Source organism: Xyrauchen texanus, chromosome 39 (genome assembly GCF_025860055.1).
Source record: "Xyrauchen texanus isolate HMW12.3.18 chromosome 39, RBS_HiC_50CHRs, whole genome shotgun sequence".
NCBI lineage: Eukaryota > Metazoa > Chordata > Actinopteri > Cypriniformes > Catostomidae > Xyrauchen > Xyrauchen texanus.
The window spans coordinates 31067296-31088789 of NC_068314.1; the positions used below are offsets into that span (position 1 = coordinate 31067296).

At 35.2% G+C, this 21494-nt stretch overlaps 1 protein-coding gene across 1 annotated transcript; it reads left to right on the forward strand.

Moving 5' to 3' along the window:
• Positions 1-1277: 1277 nt before the first annotated feature.
• LOC127632668 (transcription factor E3-like) lies at positions 1278-17568 on the forward strand. Its single transcript, XM_052111396.1, has 9 exons — positions 1278-1417; positions 2388-2623; positions 6527-6751; positions 8412-8507; positions 10831-10933; positions 11010-11066; positions 11157-11232; positions 11398-11545; positions 13518-17568. Exons 2-9 carry the CDS (start codon positions 2432-2434, stop codon positions 13962-13964), a joined length of 1344 nt encoding a protein of 447 aa, XP_051967356.1. The 5' UTR covers positions 1278-1417; positions 2388-2431; the 3' UTR covers positions 13965-17568.
• Positions 17569-21494: the final 3926 nt, after the last annotated feature.

Here is a 21494-nt window from a genome sequence, read left to right on the forward strand (position 1 = left end):
TGTTTATCTGTATGTCTGTTCGTCAGTCGATCGATTGAAAATGGTTTGTTTACAGAAAGGGTGGAATACTATCGGGGAAAAAATCAAAAGTGGACAATTGTTAAATATGAATAAAAATTGTGCCAACAAATTAATTTATTTTCAAAATGTTAATTCAAGTGTAATTAATATTTTTAAATATTGATTTAAAGGGTGTCTACTTTGAAGAAGCTAAAGCCAATTAGATATATTTAATTCACTTTTTATATATATATATTAGTTTTGAAGATTTATAACATTTTCAGATCAATCAAAAATGGTCGGCATACAGAAAACATGGAACGCTAAAGTAAATACAAAGTGTAGATTCAAGGAATGATTAAAGGAATAGTTCATCCAAAAATGAAAGTTCTCAGACTGGCGTACTGGGATGGCACCCTCATGCCATCCCAGATGTGTTTGATTTTCTTTCTTCTGCAGAACACAAATTAAGATTTTTAGAAGAATATTTCAGCTGTGTAGATCAATACAATGCAAGTGAATGGTGGCCAAAACTTTAAGGCTCCAAAAAGCACACAAAGGCAGCATAAAAGTAATCCATACGACTCCAGTGGTTTAATCCATGTCTTAAAGCAATCCAATCTGTTTTGGGTGAGAACAGGCCAAAATGTAACCCCCCTTTTCACTATAAGTCTTGACATCAGCAGTCTTCTTGGTGATCATGATTTCAAGCTCGATTACACTTCCTAGCCATCTGGCTCTCTGCACCTGCATCAAGCACTAGGAAGTGTAATCATGCTTGAAATCATGATTGCGCCAAGGAGACTGCAGAGATGTCAAGGTTTAAAATGAAAAAGTTTTAATTTTGATCTCCTCACCCAAAACCGATTGGATGGCTTCAAGAAGACCAATGGAGTCTGTGGACTACTTTTGTGGAGCTTCAAAGTTTTGGACACTTACAAATTAGTTTTTTTTTTTTTTTTTCAAACTTTTATTAAATTTAAATAATTACTGATTAATAGTTTCATTTAAATATTTAATTTAAAAGGTGGCTACTTTGAAGAAGCATATAACACATGATTGATTTGTTGAACATTTTAGTCACTTGTATACTTCCCATATTTGTGTTATTTCATAGTTTTGAAGACTTGATTTCCTTATTTTAGAACAATAGTAAAGAACCAAGTAGTTGTGTTGGAAACTAAGTTTGATAAATAAAAATTAAGTTTGAAGTTTTAAACTTTCGATTTATGTGGATTTGCACGCAAGTGCTGGAAAACGTGGGGGGAAATGCAAATTGGGAAGTGTAAAGGATGGTCGAGTGTAATAATGGGGGGAGCAGAGCACACTGACTGTCGCTTCCAAAACAAGGAAATCCTCATGCGAGGCTAATGGCGATTCCTTCGGCAACCTAGCTTTACTTCTGCTAACGAACCAGGTAACTCCACTGACCTTTCCACTGCCTGTCGAGGTGACGCATATGTGTGAGCTGAAACGCTTGTGTAAGTCAGAATAATTCGGCGTTAATGAATGTTAAAGTTAATTCGGGCAACGTTGGTTGGATGACATGTCAAATAGCTAGCTAGTTAGCCTAGCACCAACAGCTGGATGCGGTCAAAAATAACTATTTTATGTTTAAGTGCGACACGGGGGTAGTTATGTGTAATTACTTTTGTTTACTGGTGCAAATAACAATTACACAAGTTTATGTGCTTTATGTTGACAAAGAGGTCTGTCAATCCTGACGTTTAGCATTGTATTACATAACTTTCTAGTTGTAGTGGCACATCTTCACAGTCATAAACGTTTAATAGCTGTTGGAGTCGATTCAGTTTACTGTTTGTGAATGACGTTTTGTTTGAGGTATTTAAAATGACTTGAGAGTTTTAAAGACAACCAACTATAGTGTTTTGGCCCTGTTGTGATTAGCTGTCATCTGGTCAATTATGTACTTCCCCATGATAGAGCTGTGGATTACAATCATATGACATATTACTAATTCAGGTCAAAGTGTTTTCACTTTGACATTAGCCAATCACATGTTATATGTTTAGCTGATTATGTCTTATTTGTTTCTGTCATTTAATTTATGTATGTAAAATGTACCTAATAGACTCATAAGTACTATTTCCAACACGTTTGCTAGGAGATCATTTGTGTAGGAATATAAATGGTTCTTTATGACAAGTGTGAGTTGAATCAGATCATGCTTTGTTAGAGGGGCAAGGTATGAGATTTCTCCTTGAATGCCACTATTTGAGTATAGTGACTCAGCTCAGTTATATGTCCCTTCTTTAACCCTTTATTGTCCTAAAGAAGAACTCATTAATTCCTACTTGTACAAGTTGCCACTCCTAAGCAGAGACATACTGTTAAGAAATCTCTTGATCATGCGTTCTCCTTTGCAGCTTGTTAATTCTTCTCATCCTTGACCTGTGGAGCCAGCATAGCCATGTCATCCCGAGTGTTGCTACGGCAACAACTGATGCGGGAGCAAGCGCAGGAGCAGGAGAGGAGGGAGGCGCAGCAGCAGACATCTATCGCTCAGTTCCGACCTACAGACTCCACTCCAGCCATCTCAGTGACGTTCCCACCCATGGCTGCCCGCCCTCCTCCAGCTCAAGTACCAGTGGAAGTTCTGAAGGTGGGTCGGGCCTTCTTATGGCTAGTGGTGTAAGAAAGTTTAGGCAAATGCTGTCACCCATATATTAACACTGTGATCAACACCAAAAGTGCATGTGTTGGAGGAACTGAAACTGGGTGCGCGCAGAAACTGTTATCAACACTTCATACACCATCTGTCGCCACTTACGTTACATTACATCAAGTATTCTCAGATTTGTGTTCATGTTTATTTGTTAATTCGTTTGTACATCTGTTTGCATATCTCTGTCCTATCCTTGTCTATCTGTACAGTGAGTCAGAATTTACCATAATGTCTTTATTTGAAATTTGCTCCTTAATATTAACTCCCCTTCAAGTGACCACAATCTCATGCTTCGAGGGTTGAGCAAGTGCTCTTTTATTATAGTAGCAGTGTATGTGTGATTTCATACGTGTTGCAATTAAAAAAGATCCTCTCTGTTTTTCACAATTCCTGACATTTAATCTTAGATAACATTGCCTGTTTTAGGTCAGTTAGGATCACTCATTTATTTTAAGAATGGGAAATGTCAGAATAATAGTAGAGAGAATTATTTATTTCAGCTTTTATTTCTTTCATCACATTCCCAGTGGTTCAGAAGTTTACATACACTTTGTTAGTTGTTGGTAGCATTGCCTTTAAAATGTTTAATTTGGGCCAAATATTTTGGGTAGCCTTCCACAAGCTTCTCTCAATAAGTTGCTGGAATTTTGGCCCATTCCTCCAGACAGAACTGGTGTAACTGAGTCAGGTTTGTAGGTCTCAGATATGCCCACAAATGTTCTATCAGATTGAGGTCAGGGCTTTGTGATGGCCACTCTAATACCTTGCCTTGTCCTTAAGCCATTTTGCCACAACTTTGGAGGTGTGCTTGTGATCATTGTTCATTTGGAAAACCCATTTGTGACCAAGCTTTAACATCCTGGCTGATGTCTTGAGATGTTGCTTCAATATATCCAAATAATTTTCCTTCCTCTTGATGCCATCTATTTTGTGAAGTGCACCAGTCCATCCTGCTGCAAAGCACCCTCACAACATGATGCTGCCACCCCCATGCTTCACGGTTAGGATGGTGTTCTTCGGCTTGCTAGCCTCACGCTTTTTCTTCTAAACATAGCGATGGTTATTATGGCCAAACAGTTTAATGTTTGTTTAATCAGACCAGAGGACATTTCTCCAAAAAGTAAGATCTTTGTCCCAATGTGCATTTGCAAACTGTAGTCTGGCTTTTTTTTATGGTGGTTTGGAGCAGTGGTTTCTTCCTTGCTGAGCAGCCTTTCAGGTTATATCAATATAGGGCTTGTTTCACTGTGGATATAGATACTTATCTACACGTTTCCTCCAGCATCTTCACAAGGTTCTTTGCTGTTGTTCTGGAATTAATTTGCACCAAACTATGTTCATTTCTAGAAGACAGAATGCATCTCCATCCTGAGCGGTATGATAGCTGCATGGTCCCATGGTGTTTATACTTGCGTACTATTTTTTGTACAGATGAACATGTTACCTTCAGGTGTTTGGAAATTGCTCCCAAGGATGAATCAGACTTGTGGAGGTTCACAATTGTTTTTCTGAAATCTTGGCTGATTTATTTGGATTTTCCCATGATGTCAAGCAAAAAGTCACTGATTTTGAAGGTAGGCCTTAAAATACATCCACAGGTACACCTCCAATTCAGTTCCCCCTCTTATCAGGTGCTAATTCTTTAAAGGCTTGACATAATGTTCCAAGCCGCTTAAAGGCACTGTTAACTTGTATGTAAACTTCTGACCCACTGGAATTATGATATAGTCAATTAAAAGTGAAACAATCTGTCTGTAAACAATTGCTGGAAAAATGATGTCCTAAACAACTTCCCAAAACTATAGTTTGCTAATATTAAATCCGTGGAGTAGTTAAAAAAGTAGTTTTAATGACTTCAACCTAAGTGTATGTAAACTTCTGACTTCAACTGTAAGTCTACAGAAATTCATTGCTGTAAAAATTACTTTGAAACAATTCACTTGAATTAATATTTTTACACAATGTTAATAATATTACAATTCTGTGACCTGACTGGTAATGTCAAATTTTAAGTCTGAACCCGATATTGCTCACTCTCTTTATAATTTCTTCTCTATATAAATGTGTTGCAATAGAGCTGTGTTCAGGTTGTAGTCCAAAAACCCAGAAAAACTTTGTTTTTTTTTATGTTGTAGAAGTCAACATCCATGTATCTTCAAGGATTGTTTACTACAGACCTTATTGTACTCTGTACCGTATAAATTGAAAATCCCATTTCTGAGTGAACCCATGGCGAACTAGCCTTCTGGGTTTGGCCACAAATTGACGTCATGGCTGAACAGCTCTATAGGATGTACAGTATTTGATTTAAGCACCATATACAACATTCATAACAGTAAACATACACAGTTTTACAAGACACGTCTGCCCCTCTTCTCATCAGGGCAAAAGAGAAAAACGTTGGCTTACCCTTTATCAAGCGCTGAAAATTGACTGGAATTATGTGTAGAATTCACATGAAGCCCTCCTTGCAACCCAAACTACTTCAGAATGTCGAATCTTTGTGAAACCTGCACTAAAGGTTTTGAGATCCGTTTAAAAAAATGTACGTTTTAAGTGAAAAACCGTGAGATGTGGCGCAACAATCAAGGATGCCTGTCCAGTGCACGCCAGAACATGTTCGGTGTGAACAACCCTAACATGTCTTTTCGTGTGTGTCTGTGAGAGAGAGTGCGCGTGCGCAAAATGTATGTTAAAATGAAGGATGTTGTAAAAAAATGTATGCAGCTAATCATGCCATATGTAAATTCTGTCAGAAGGGGGCAGTAAGCACAGCCTCAGCTGTTCAGGCAACAAAACACATTTGCAAGCAAGTGGCACAAAAATGTCAGCAGGTGAGTTCTTGAGTTTAAAGACAGCTGGATGGAGCACAAATCTGAAGTCTGAAAGCAGCAGTCTCTAGATTCAGTGTCCTAAAGACACAACGTGTATGCTTGAGATGCCGAAATCCAGTAAAACGCAACGCAATCACAGCGAGAAACTCAAAGTGTCAATCTGACTCATGTACACTTGACCAACAACCTTGGAGAACAATCCTGTCTACCTCGAACTGATTTATGAACTCAATTGTAAAATGGATTGCTCTGGGCATGTTCAGTGATATGGAAATAAAGCAAACAATAAATTGGCTTCTAACGTCTTTTAGTACCTTTTAGATACTTTTTATCTAATTCATCTGCCACAATAATGTTATGTCTTAATATCCGTCTATCTGTCTGTCATAATTGTATTAATATTTTAATTATGATATTGAATGATTATAATATTGAATGATCTTTATTTGTGGGCCTTTCTCAACAAATATTGTATGCTATTAAATGTGATTGATTTGATTGATTAAACGGCATCTCATGTAATTCATTTGATTAAACATTTAAATAGTCTGACAGCCCTAGTAAAAAATAAATATTTGATACATTCAATACATTTTGCGTAAATTATGTTAAATGTATATTATATAAACAAAATATGTAAATATATAATAATAATACATTTTTTCATTAATTGAAAAAGTGACCTGAACACAGCCTGAAACGTGAAACTTCAAAAGTCAAATTAATAGCATAAAATTTGATATTTTTTAATAAAATAATTTTGTTTAGATGGTCTGGGACAATAAAATGGTTGCATACTTGTATTATTACAGCCCCATTCATTATAATAATAGCTTTGATGTCTGGTGTGGAGACGGAGTGAAACTTGGTTCCCCTTTTTAAAAATGGCAAAATTTCACTCCTTTTGACAAAAATGTAGTAGTAATGGAAAGCTTCAAATGTCACCAATACATTTAAACAACTATCATTGACCCAGTGTTTTTATTTTTATTTTACTTTGTTCTAGGTGCAAACTCATCTTGAAAACCCAACTAAATACCACATCCAGCAAGCTCAGAGGCAGCAAGTAAAGCAGTACTTGTCCACCACGCTAGGCAATAAAGTTGCCACACAAACTCTTGGCGTGTCCCCTGTTCCGCAGTCAAACTCTGCCCCAGAGAGGGTGCACCCTGCAAGTAGCGCCCCCAACAGCCCAATGGCACATCTGTACCTGGGCTCCAACAAAGAAGAGGTAAAGCAGTTATAAATGTACAGTGCTAGCTATGCAACTGTTAAAGCTTGTTGCTTGTTATTTTAAGTCTGAAAGCAAATGTCTAATGATTGCTCTAGGGTCTGTTGTAATTTTTCCTGTATTTTGGTAATTTGGCACATTAGCAACATGTAAAAACTGTGTTTTTGTTCGTGCCAGTGAATATGCATTCTTTTTCTGTTCAGCTTGCCATCTCACTAGATTTGTGTCACATGTAATTTTTTCATCCTTATGCCGTCTCAAACTTGTATGACATTCTTTCTTCTCTCAAACACAAACAAATGTATTTTGATGGAGCTATGATTTGAATACACTAATCAGCCACAACATTAAAATCACCTGCCTAATATTGTGTAGGTCCCAATAATAACATTCTGAGATGATATTCTTCTCACCACAACAGAGCGGTTATCTGAGTTACCGTAAACTTGTCAGTTCGAACCAGTCTGGCCATTCTCTGTTGACCTCACTCATCAACAAGGTGTTTCCGTCCACTTGATGTTTTTTGTTTGTTTTTGGCAGCATTCTGAGTACATTCTAGAGACTTGTGTGTGAAAATCCCAGGAGATCAGCAGTTACAGAAATACTCAAACCAGCCCATCAGGCACCAACTATCATGTTACTGTCCAAACAATTGAGATCACATTTTCTCCCCATTCTGATGGTTGATGTGAACATTATCTGAATCTCCTGACCCTTATCTGCATGATTTTATGCACCGCACTGCTGCCACACCATTGGCTGATTAGATAATTGCATGGATGTTTGTTGGTGCCAGATGAGCTGGTTTGAGTATTTCTTTAACTGCTGATCTCCTGGGATTTTCACACACAACAGTCCCTAGAATTTACTTGGAATGCTGCCAAAAACATCAAGTGAGTGGCAGTTCTCTGGATGGAAACCAAGTCAATGGTGTCCAACACTTCCAAGCTCCAGAAAAGACATAAAGGTAATCCATATGACTTAAGTGGTTTAATCCATGTCTTCAGAAGCGATGCAATCAGTTTTGGGTGAGAACAGACCAAAATCGAACTACTTTTTCACCATAAATCTTGACATCGCAGTCTCCAAGATCATGATTCGAAGCTTTATTTCACGTCCTCGCGCTTTATGCATGCGTTCGTTTTCACCCAAAACCGATCATATTGCTTCTGAAGACATGGATTAAATCACTCTCGTTGTATGGATTACCTTTATGCTGTCTTTATGTCCTTTTTGGAGCTTGGAAGTGTTTGACCCCATTGACTTAAATTGTGTATATATAAATGTATATATATTCACGTCACATCTCCATTGAAATATCTTTGCTTGTTTTTCGCAATAGAAAGAAAGTCATATTTTATAGAGTTTTTTGTAAATAGAGTAAATGATGAGAGTAATACTACTAAAACAATATTTTGATTTTTAAATGTTTTCTGATGGTAGCCATCAGGGTTCCCATGGTCATGGATAACCTGGAAATATCAGTGAATTTTTAAATTGAAATTTCCAGATATACAGTTTTCTAGTTATGTGCAGCTCTAAACTATTTCTCTGGCTAGAAATTGCAATATATGTTCAATCTCATGGAAAAGCCATTGGTCAAAAGGTGTGATAACCCTGAATCATTCTAAACCTTGATGTCACAATTGTATCCCGTTAGATGGATGACGTCATTGATGACATCATTAGCCTTGAGTCCAGCTTTAATGATGACATCATGTCACTGATAGATTCTGGGCTACAACTCCCAAACACGGTAAGCTGAACGATTGGCTTCATTATTGATAAACCCATCCATAACATTATGGCAATTTTCCAAATAAAAGCCTCTTTGAACCCCACTTGTATTTGTGGTAAACCGCCACTAAGCTGTTCTAAAAGCTAAGGAGCAATAATGCCCTTAACATAAATGTCCCCACCCCTCTTAAGAGTGAGTGCCTACCACTGCACTTATGAGTGAGAAGATAAATGGGATGCACCTCTGCAATGGACATAAACATTCGCTTCTGACACATTACTAACACCTGCCAGGCTGCAATTATCAGGGTGGGGATAAAAGGGACCGTGAAAGAAGAGTACATGCTGGGACATGGCACTGGATAGAGCGAACTGGTGAAGGATTTTCCTAGATTTTATTCGGGAGCAAGGAGTGGCTTGATTTAAAATGATTTTAGTTTTATTGCAGGAGCATGAAAACAAAAGAAAAAAAACAGAGGTAAAATGATCTCTTTTGAAATTCTGTGGCTGAGTTGAACATCCTCAACATGCCATAGATCGTAGCAGGTTTAGTTTTAGAATAATAATTTATAATGTTTCTTGTTGAACAGTATTAACTATATATTTAGCATGTTGTAATGTAGTTACAGTATTGGATTCTTGTTCTACATTCAGTTTCTATAATAAAAGAGGTCAAATATTTATTCTCTATTGATACATGATAGTGTGTAGATTTTATTATTAGTTATTACTACTGCTACATATTTGTGCTTCTGCAGCAAATTCATCTAACATAGGGACCAGCCAGTTATGTTCAAATGTATTCTAGCACAACAATTATTATTTTATGATATCTTGTGCCTTATGATGCAAGTATGTAAAATAACCCTCGTAAAGGTAAAAAATGCCCCTGAAAATTACAGTTGCGCTTAAATTATTGCTCATTATTAAAAATGTTAAAGGAATATTCAGTGTTCAATTCAATTTAAACTCAGTCGACAGCATTTGTGGCATAATATTGATTATCTCAATAAATAATTTTGACTTGCCCCTCCTTTTCTTTAAAAAAAAAAAAAAAAAAAACACGGAGCCAAGTGAATCGGGGCCACATTTTTTAACGTGAAAATACTCACTTTTTCAAAAGTATAGCCACAAGACATAAACAATGTGTATGTAAACATGATTTTAGTGTGATAAAATCGCTTACTAATCTTATCTGTAAAGTTATAGCCAATTTAACAACTTTGTTGCCATGACGATACAATATCAAAACACCCTAAAACAACTGTGAAAATGACAATTTCAGCAACTTTACAGCTCAAATAATACAGGGGTTTTAACAGAATGAATGAAAGCACTTTTATAAAATTATAATCGTCAAATTTCTGCTTTTAAACCCTCCAAAATTTGGCCCCATTCACTTCCATTGTAAGTGCCTCACTGTAAGCTCGATTTCTTCTGCTTCTTTTTTGTTTTTAAGAAAAGGACAAACTAATTGAAATAAATATTTGTGGTAATCAACATTATGCCACAAATGCTGTTGAAAACTTGTATTGAACCCGGAACATTCCTTTTAATAGTGCAACAGTTTGGTTCCAAAAGTACAAATCCTATTTTTTTTTTTTTTCATTGGCAAATACATTTTTAACTATAACTTATAAACGTTTAAAGACAGACCTTTCATGAGCTCCAAGGTTGTTAATCAATGTTATATGCTTCTGATATAACCATCAATCCCCATTATTTCAACTTAATCTTTTTAGAAATTGTGTTTAATATTGGAATTCCTGTTGAATAACTACATTACCCATGCTGCACCAGTCAGAGAATTGCCGCCAACAAAGCACGCCAAACAAACTCTTGCATGGTCTTCCTACACTTAAAAATGTCTGAATATTTTGCAATAAAATTAGAATATGTTGTTTCTGAACTTAAAATCAACAGCTTTAAATCTGTGTTTTTAATTGAATTACATAATTTGCAATGCTTCATGGGATTGTAGTTCATTCCTTCATTAAAGATGGTAAGGGCACAGTCTTGTACCTTTTGTCTTTTTGTCCAATTTTCAAATACTTTTTTGGTCCAAATAAAAGTTTGTAATGTTGCGATTCACCTTGAAGAAGTTCAAAGCTTCGGACTCTTTTATTAAGGATTTTATGAAACCCCTATTGGAAAAATAAATGGGGAAAAAACTTCCAGAACCAAAGCGCCTGAAGAAGTGTGCGGTCACTGTTGCTCTCTATTTCTGACACTGGTTACGACTAATTCATCTTTGTGTTCTGAGCTATGAAAAAAATCACCATATTATTATACCATGTGTCTTGGTGCAGTTGGATGTGTTTTTGATTTCTGTATTGTCTCAGCTACCAGGAAACCTTTTGGATGTCTACAACAGTCCTGGCATGGCGATCGCTGTCAGCAATTCCTGTCCAGCCGATCTAACTAATATCAAAAGGGAAATAACTGGTAATGATTCATTCTGACCCTCTTCTGTTCAAATCAATTAAACGCCATTGTAGTCATAATAGCTCTTTATTTTCAGATGTAGAGGCCAGAACTCTCATAAAGGAGAAGCAGAAGAAACACAATCATAATCTTAGTAAGTTTATAATATAGACATTATATTGTTGTTTGAATTCTGTATGTGTTTCATGGCCCAGCCTGAATATATATACTTTGCTTTTTGCAGTTGAAAGGAGGAGGCGATTTAACATTAATGACAGAATAAAGGAATTAGGGGCTCTGATACCCAAATCCAATGATCCGTAAGTTTTCTTGATTAAAGCTTTAGGCTTTGTGCCTTTTAGATATATCAGTGGTTTATATGCCATTTGTTTGTGTTAATGTTTATTTAAATTTCACACACACAACAAACATACCATATACGTTTGATAAATGGATATTTACCTCCTTTCTTTTTAAAATGGCAGAGAAATGCGTTTGAACAAGGGAACCATATTAAAGGCATCTGTCGATTATATAAGAAAACTTCAGATAGAGCAACAGAGGGCCAAAGACGTTGAGATGAAGCAGAAGAAGCTGGAGCAAGCCAACCAGACATTGCTGCTTCGCATACAGGTATAGCATCAATAGTGGCTTTGTATTACAACACAAAATCCACAATATGTGTTATAAGTAGCTAACTTTCCTGACTGCACCCAAAATAAAAGGTAAAAATAACTCTTCCCTGCACATTCCCATTTAATGTTTATTTTCCTTCACTAACTAAATGCTTGTATTTGACTTCTATGTAGCACTGTGATAGTATATATTAGAGGTAGACCATAGACCAATATATTGGGCAAGTCTTGTCCTTTCAAGTTAGGAGTGTATTTTGGGCTTGTTTATAGTTAAAAGTCCTGTTATGCACACCAAATCTGAAATTTTCTATAAAATTTCAATAAATCGTTAACAGCTTTTGGAATTTTATTCATTTTGGAGCCTCCAATGTCTGTGTCCTTCATAAAAAGGAAAGACTAATAAGAAATGTTTTAATCATATGTCAATAAAAGATCAGCCTATTAAAATTGTATTGGCCTCTTCCATCACCTTGGTTATTGGTATCGGCAAAATAGGTCGACCCCTAGTTAATATTCTTGAAATTCTGTTCTTGATTTATATCCTTCGGTACACCAAAAAAGGCAGAAAAAATATTTATTTTGCATATTTTTGCACTCAAATTTGTTTTATAATTTTTTTTTATTTATTTCAATGGTATTTTTGGAGGACCAAATTACTAAAAAATAAATAATTAAATGTTTAAATAAATAATTGAAATTATTAAATACATAATTAAATAGTTAAACTATAAAATCATTAAATGAATCATTAAATCACATACTAAATCAATATATGTCCAATAAATGTACTGGTTTTTCCATTTTCATGTTAGTATTATCTTTTAATTGATTTTTAATTAGAACTGTAACCCTGAAAATGAAAATTAAGACAATAAAAAAAGGTATGAGATAAAATGGTAAAACCTTACAATAAGGTTCCATTTGTTAACATTAGTTAATGCATTAGGTATCATGAGCTAACAATTAAAGGGCACCTATTATGCCCCTTTTCACAAGATTTTAATCTTTGGTCTCCCCAGAATGTGTCTGTGAAGTTTCAGCTGAAAACACCCTACAGATCATTTATTATACCATGTTGAAAATGCAATTTTTGGGTGGGAATAAAAACAAGCCGTTTTTGTGTGTGTCTTTAAATGCAAGTGTGCTGGTGCTCCCCACCCCATATCCAGAATAGGGCGGAGTTTTGTCATCTCTGCTTCGGCTAACTAGACATCATAAGTAATATGATTGATGGTGAAAATAGTGTTCAGCCCTGCATGTTTGAACCGGAGTCAGACACTGATGAGGGAGAGACACCGTCAGAAGTAACAACTTTGAGAATGAAACAGGAAGTTTCCGAATGATTCTTTGATAATTTGATTTATTAAATTGGTAGTTCATGTTAGTTCATGGTGCATTAACTAATGTTAATAAATACAACTTTTAATTTAAAAAACGTATTAGTAAATGCTGAAAGTAAAATGAATTTCTTAATAAATATAAATTCTTAAGAAGTATTGTTCAATGTTATTAATAATGTTGTTAATTAATGTTAATGAATGGGACCTTATTGTAAAGTGTTACAGATAAAATTATATATATATATATATATATATATATATATATATATATATATATATATATATATATATATATATATATATATATAAAAATAAAAAGATACTTTATGATAAAGTGAGCTGACAGAGGAACTTCTACTTCCAAATCTGATGCAGGAGCACTTACAATAACTTTTACACTTTTATGAGATAGATATATATATATATATATATATATAGATATATATTAACCAGATGTACACAGTTGATGTGGTTCACGTGGTCTAATCTGTGGGCAACATCACCTTTATAATACAAGTGTAGGAAACAATGGAGAACACACTTGTGAATGTAAACATGTAGTCCGGACAATGAAATGCTTTTATATTCTGTTAAACATTTTCAGCTTCTCCTGTTGTTTGTTGCCCACAGGAATTAGAGATGCAAGCCCGGCTCCAAGGCCTCTCCGCTACCATGTCCTCTGGCATGGGTTCAGACACTTCCTTCCTTCAGCAACAGCTGCACCAGGCAAACCAGTCCTTGCAGCTGATTGCTGGTGAACCTCAGACCCACCTCACCATGGAAGGGGCCATGGCACAATCTTCACACTCTCCTTTCCTCACAGTAGCACCTTCCGGTTCTCCAGCTGGTGCAGCTGTAAGCGGCCCTCTTGATTTAGGTGCTTTTAGCTTTGCGGAGCTGGATGACCCCACGACCTCAGATCTTTACTCTGATGTGGGTCTCGGTGACATTCTGATGGATGAGGGCTGCACATTTTCCACTGTCAGGTCTTCAGATCCACTTTTCTCTCCAGTGTCTCCCGGAGTCTCCAAAACCAGCAGTCGCACAAGCAGTTTGAATATGGAAGAAGACTTGTGATCTAATTGACGTGTGTGTGTGTGTGTGTGTGTGTGTGGGAGGGGGTTGTGGGTGGGGTGGGGGGTACCAGCAGTGTTCATCTCATCAACTATATTATTGACAAAAATATCCGTTGATGAAATTATTTTGATTTTGAAGACGGGCCGAAAAAGATGCATCATCATGATAATTAACCGATTTTGTATGATGAGTAAAAAACAACACTGCAAGATATTACCAATGCACTTTTTTAGAATTTTTAGAAGAGCAAAAATCCTGTTGATTATTTTTTATTCAAATTAATTAGTCAATCTTTGTATTTTAGGGATTTCCCGCTTGAGCTGCGCGAGCAGAAAGATCTGAAGCGCTTCTTTACTAGCGAGTTAATAATTTCACACAAACAATTCCTGTATATTGTAGACTATATATGAGATAAATCCACTATATCCACAGCATAGATGCCTTGATGATGCCCTGATGATGAAGTGAACACAGGTGAACCTAAACTATATTACATTCTATTTAAAATGCATACTGTATAACGATTTGTGTGTTATTGCAGTAACAACGCTCTATACGCAGTGCAGAGTTCTAAACATTCTCTTAAACACAAAGTTAATAACAGAAAATGTTTGTCTCTAAAAGAATGAAGAAATCAGCACACTAAGTAGATAATACTTCTACTCTCAAAAAAAATATTTTAGCCTATCTTTAAAGGTGCACTCAGTCATTTTTTCCTCATTGAAAAAGATTTACTTATAAAGAAATTAATTGTAATTTTGAAACGTATGTATAAAATCAAGACCACTCACATGAGATGAGGACTCTGGTCATATCAGTAACCTTATAAAATCTGTTTTATTCTACATGTGGCAGGGACGCTCTCATGGGGGCTGCCATTTTAGAATCACATGACCATCTGAATACTACTCGCTTAATCTCAGTAACCGGCTTGTTATTGGACACTTTCACTCTTGGATCAAATGAATCATGACTGATTGTGAATAGAGAATTTCTGCAATGGCATCTGTAACTGAAAACTATTGATTTTGCTTGATGCTGCATCCACACCACTAGGTGTCACTAAGTCCAATATGACACAAATAAAGAGTTACTGAGTGCACCTTTTGAGATTTTTTTTTTATTATTACTAAAATGAAAGAATATGACATGTTAAATTTAAAGGGCGTTTTTAAAAGACAAAATTTATGACAATTAAAAAAATCTGTGTTATTGTATATTTTTAGTTTCACGTGGTTTTTAAGAACTCAAAACACGAAATTTAACTAGATCAAACTGATTGATTGTATTTATGAATATCATGTGTTAATGGATTGCTACTACTGACTGTCAAATCAAAGCCAGCTTGTGATGGCTTAAAGACAATGAATTGAAATGAATTAGTTTGCAAGGTAAACAAAGGCCACAATGCACTATGTTGTTTGTGGTCCGTTACGTCATCGTTCCGCGCTCACGTTAGTTGAAATGCAGATTGGTTCTGTAAGAGGTTTGTAGATCTCCCGGCTAAAGACCACCTCTGGCACCAGACTTGTTTTGGTGAAAAGGTGGTATAAGATTGTCTTGGGCATAATTAATTAAACACATGTTGCTATTGCATTTCTGCATTCTCTGTTTGTGATGCAGGTAGTTTCCCAGGAAGTCAGTGATTGCAACAATCCCACAATGTTATTCCAAATTTTAATGAATCCAAATCTTTTAGCCTTTTTGTAGCTAAAATGTAGGATGTTTGAGCCTCTATGCATAGCTGTGTTGCTGAAAGGGTAAGTCATGTTATTTTTATGTTAGAGCAAGGACATGCAAATATATATGATTTTGGAGTGTGGAGTGAGTAGTCACTTTATAGTCACTTATTGTACCAAAGGGATGTTTGTATAATTGTGTTGATAGCATGGAGTGGAGTAATAATTCACATTGCTCAAGATGCTATGATGAAACGTTTCAAGCAATATTAACTGCATATATCAAAAAGCTATTTTTTTTAACACTGTTGGCTTCATAGTTTTTACTACTAACTGATTTAAAATTCATACTTTTCTCAATTTACAAGATTTATGCTTTTATTCATATTATGAATTTGATCTTTTTCAATGTTACATTGCGAAACAAATGTGTGATGGTGCATTTCCTCATAAATAGTTTGTTTTTATGAGGAGACAAGCCACATAAATGTCATGTACAAATAGCTTTTCAGGTGTACTGTTTTGTTTTTTAAAGCTACCTCTGCCTAAAGTACAATATAACCAGTAGATCCAAATCAACGATTTGTTAGATGCAGCTAAATGCACGTAACTGTAAATGTAAATATTCTGTAAATGTATTCCTGCACATCTCTGTATGTAGGCATAATGTTGAGCATACTGCCAGTCAAAGCCAAAATCGTTTTCCCTCTGAATAATAGTGAAATGAGAACGTTTATAATTGTGCCTTTAGCATTAAGGAACAAAAGTAGTTTGGTTTGTACATATAAAATAAAACAAATACTGCAAATACACTGATCAGCCACAACATTAAACATACAACCTGCCGAATATTGTGTAGGTCCCCCTCCTGCTGCCATAACAACACCAAAACACATTTCAGTATAGAAATCTGAGATGATATTCTTCTCACCACAATTGTACAGAGCGGTTATCTGAGTTACAGTAGAATTTTTCTGACACCAACAATCATGCCATGCTCCAAATCATTGAGATAAAAAAAAAATTCTCCATTCTGAGGGTTGATGTGATCATTAACTGAAGCTCCTGACCGGTATCTGCATGATTTTATGCACTACTCTGTTGGCACACGATTGGCTGATTAGATAATCGCATGGATTGTTGGTGCCAGCCAGACGGGTTACTAAGTGTATTTCTGTAACTGTTGATCTTCTGGATTTTCACACACAACATTATAAACATTTACTCCGAATGGTGCCAAAAAAACGAAAAACATCCAGTGAGCGGCAGTTCTGTGGATAGAAACACCTTGTAGATGAGAGAGGTCAATAGAGAATGGCCAGACTGGTTTGAACTGACAGAGTCTATGATAACGCTCTGTACAATTGTGGTGAGAAGAATATCATCTCTGAATGCTGTTCTGAAATGCGTGTTGGTGCTGTTTTGGCAGCAAGAGGGACCTACACAATATTAGACAGGTGGGTTTAATGTATTGTCCTCTGTTGTTTTCTGTGAATTATACAGCAACTGAATGTGTTATATCTAAAACTAAAGGATTAAAGTATACACTCATAAAATATATTTCAAAACAAATATTTTGTTATATACATTGCAACTGCCATATTTTCTAAATGTGTAAGTAGGAACAGCAAATTGCTAATGTTTTAAGTGTTTCAAAGTAATGTAAAATAACAGCAATAGTCATTTATTTTGGTCACAGTTGCTGACTATACATATGTCCTATGATACAAGGAATGAGATGTATCTAGGGATATATTGATTAAAACTAAATTGTCAGCCCCTCTTCTGCTACTAGTGCTTTATTACCATCTTTATTACGTCTATACTGAATTAAAGGGAATGTTTTATTCTCGATTTGTATTTTTAATTAGATTTTCCCTTCTGTGTGTTGATGGCCTTTAATTGGCTAAAATAAACTGATAAGAAATGATCATAAGGATTCTTGGCTTTTTTTTATTATTAATTCATTTTGTTAATATAACTATAGATCTATAGCACTCCGTTATGATTGCATGTCTTTTGTTTTACCATGAATACATTTTTACAGTATTTCTGATTTGTATTTTTGTAATCTCCAAAACCTTTAAACATGTATAGCACAGAGTTCTTGTACATTTACAAGGTTATTTTCATGTTTTCAGGTGATTTAATCTGAATGCAGTTACCCTATATATGTAAACTGATACTTCAATAGATAGTGAAACACCTATAATTCAATTGAACTGTCCGTGACCCTTGAATCCATCATATGGTATCTGCATCACAGAAAACTTTGCTTCTGAAGCAATAAAAACAAAATACATTTTATATATATATATATATATATATATATATATATATATATATATATATATATATATATATATATATATATATATATATAAAAAAGTAAAAAATATTTTTGCCTATTTTTAAGATTTCAACATTTCAATTTCTTACCAAAATTCCAGTAATTTTAAAAAATGTTATTGAAAAATTAAATAAAAATGAGTAAATCCTAAAATTATTTGTGAGTATAATATTTGTGTTTGAGTGTAATATATAATAACTTAATCTTGATGAAGAAATGTAATGATGAAGACAGAAATGTGATAAATTGTCACATCTTTCCTTTACACATATGCCATTTTCAACCTAAAATCATGTTGAATAAAACGAGTTAATTGACATTAAGTATTAACTTATGCTTTAGGCCAATCCTTAACACCGTATCAAATGCAGCTGTGCGGTATCACAGCCACGATCAATCAAAAGATTGACATGCATGTTGAGAAATCAACACAAATCTTAACATTCCAGCTTTATCTGTTTGTCATGACCGGTAGTCTATAGTAATCACAAGCTGTTAGTGAAACATTAGCTGAGACATTTCCATGACGATTTCCATACACGCTGTGGCCTGTAGACAGAGATTGCAAATGTGGCATCTCAACAACTACAACCGCATGCCTCAATCAGTGCAGCTGCAACATGGACAAAAACCTATTCAGTCCTCTAAAGAGGAAAGGTCACAACAACATGCTTTAGAGCAGAGAGTTGAACTGATAGAGGCCATACAGTATTGACATCCATCTCCAACGGCCATGCAATGCAATCCCAGAACTTGCAGATGAAACAGGCCAACAGAAGGGTTTCACAAAGGTCTAGAAATGTGAGGACACCATAAGTGGAAAAATATATGGCTGAAAAACAGTGATGAAGTCAATGACAACGCTGACACACTTGGTTGAGAGTTTTCAATGCATCAACAAAGCAACCTGGTCTCACAATCACATGACTATACCTATATTTTTCCCAATTGTTTTTTACATGGCTTGTTGTATATGTCTGTTTCAAGGGAGTTACAAAAACAATGACTGCTTCCACACAAATCACAAGTGAAACTGACTGATGATCAGTTCATAACTTTTCACTCTGTTCTTCACACAATGGTATCTAATGACATAACACTTTTACTATAGGAATATTTGTAATGTTTTCATTACATGACCAACAAATTTTACAAGCTTATTTGAGCACAATCACATGCACTTGTGCGGTAACTCAACTGCTAAGGACCGAAACACCATAAAACAACACTTTTGAAGTTGCTTCAATAATTGTGTTTTTTTTTTCTCAGATTTGCCATTTTATGACACCATCGGTTTGGTTTAGGGATATTGTAGGGAGGTAGGTTTTATTTATTTAAATCTCAATAGAGCATTAATTACCTTATCTGTTTGGAAAGAAATTTAAAGGAGTATTCCAGGTTTAATAGAAGCTCTCTCTGATCAATTGACAACATTTGTGGCATGTTAAGTACCACAAAAAATTGTTTGACTCATCCTTCCTTTTCTTATAAAAAAAAAAAAAGAACAAAATCGAGGTTACAAGTGCATGAGGCACTTACAATGGAAATTTATTGGGCCAATCATTGGTGGATTTAAAGGCAGAAATTTGACATTCATAATTTGATAAAATCACTAACATTAATGCTTCTTTTAAAACTCATAATTGTTTTACCAGTAAAGTTGTTTAATTTGTAATTTACCAGGTTTACAGCATTTTAAAGTTATGAAATTGGCTATAACATTATACAAAGGCTCATAAGTGATTTTATCACACTAAAACTTTTCCCCTCGAAATACGTCTCATGAACCGTGTAATGTCGTTTTGCTAAAATTTCACCACAGTCACATCATTTTTATGAGAGCCAGTTGAAACAAACCCCGAGGAGACAGAGGCTTGGATCCTACATTGAAACCAGGAAGAAATTGCATTTGCATAATAAATTTTTTTTGGTGGTTGCATTTTTCCATGTAACTTTACACTTGCACTCCACTGTGGGTTTGTGTTTTGGTTTGGTGTTGGGGACAACTCTGTGAATGTCCGTGAGTGTCCCAGCCAGAGCCCAGACTTGAACCTGATTGAACATCTCTGGAGGGATCTGAAAATGGCTGTGCACCGATGCTCCCCGTCCAACCTGATGGAGCTTGAGAGGTCCTGCAAAGAAGAATGGGAGAAACTGCCCAAAAATATGTGTGCCAAGCTTGTAGCATCATACACAAAAAAACTTGATTCTGTAATTGGTGATAAAGGTGATTCAACAAAGTATTGAGCAAAGGCTGTGAATACTTATGTAGGCCTACATGTGATTTTTTTAAAAAAAAATTTTTTTTTATAAATTTGCAAAGATTTCTAACAAACTTCTTTCACATTGTCATTATGGGGTATTGTTTGTAGAATTGAGGAAAATAATGAATTTAATAAATTTTGGAATAAGGCTGTAACAACACAATGTGGAAAAAGTGAAGCGCTGTGAATAATTTTCGGATGCACAGTATCTAGAATCAAAGATGACAAGGAGAACTGGATGCATCAGTAATGCACATGTCATACAAAATGAATCCCTCACTTCATTGAGTCAAATGTAATTTGAGGTGTTGGCTGAAATGTTGCTTCCCTTCAGGCTTTGCTGACTTTTTAATGTGGATATGGAGGATCAGCTGACATTTTAAGCAGTGCAATGTGAATTCTTGAGGTGATTTGCTTGCAGACTGGAAGAGCATCACTGCCAGGAGGGCTTCGAACATCCTGAAATTGCTTTTGCAGATCTACTGGGACTTTGATATGCACAGCTAAATCTATGTAAAGGAGACTTAAACACAGGTCTATACAGCTTACTTTTTGGGTGTTAGCTTGAACAGCGATTAGCTAATGACAATGATTTCTTGATTCACCAAATGCCAGTGATTTTGACATGTCTAGAGGGGAAATAAGACAAGAGAGCTCCTTCTGAGAAAGATCATCATCAGTTGAAGACGGTTAACTAACCTTTAAACATGTTCTTAGGTGGATGCTGCACACTAGTGGTGGTTGAGGAGAGTCCCCTGTTCACTGTGTAAAGCACTTTGAGTGTAGTGTAAGAAAAGCACTATATAAATGTAATGTTCATCCATTCATAATAATAATAATAATAGAATGTGTACATATACAGTTTTTTCTCTTATTTAAAATGCATAAACGAACAAATAATGATAATATTACTATTAATAATAATAATATAATGATAATAACAATAATAATAATGATAATAATATAATGTGTATAAAGTATAAACAAAGCCATAACGCTTAATATAATGATAGTAAGAACAACAACAACAATTTGTATTATTAGTATTGTTATTGTCGTTATTATAATCATTGTTATTAATGTGAAGAGCGAAATAAATAAATATATTCATTCTTATTTCTTCAGCTTCACTATATCACTGTCAAATCAAATATGCGTTAAAGACCGCGAATATTTAAACACTTGGAAAACGCGCAAGTACCCGCATAGGACTTTTATTATGAAAATTAACCACATG

Excerpts from the sequence above, each read along its gene's own strand:
- LOC127632668 (XM_052111396.1), top strand. The coding sequence starts at position 2,432 with ATGTCATCCCGAGTGTTGCTACGGCAACAACTGATGCGGGAGCAAGCG. Across the intron at positions 8,508-10,830 it reads GGCTACAACTCCCAAACACG|CTACCAGGAAACCTTTTGGA; the intron begins GTAAGCTGAACG and ends GTATTGTCTCAG. Across the intron at positions 11,233-11,397 it reads ATACCCAAATCCAATGATCC|AGAAATGCGTTTGAACAAGG; the intron begins GTAAGTTTTCTT and ends TTAAAATGGCAG.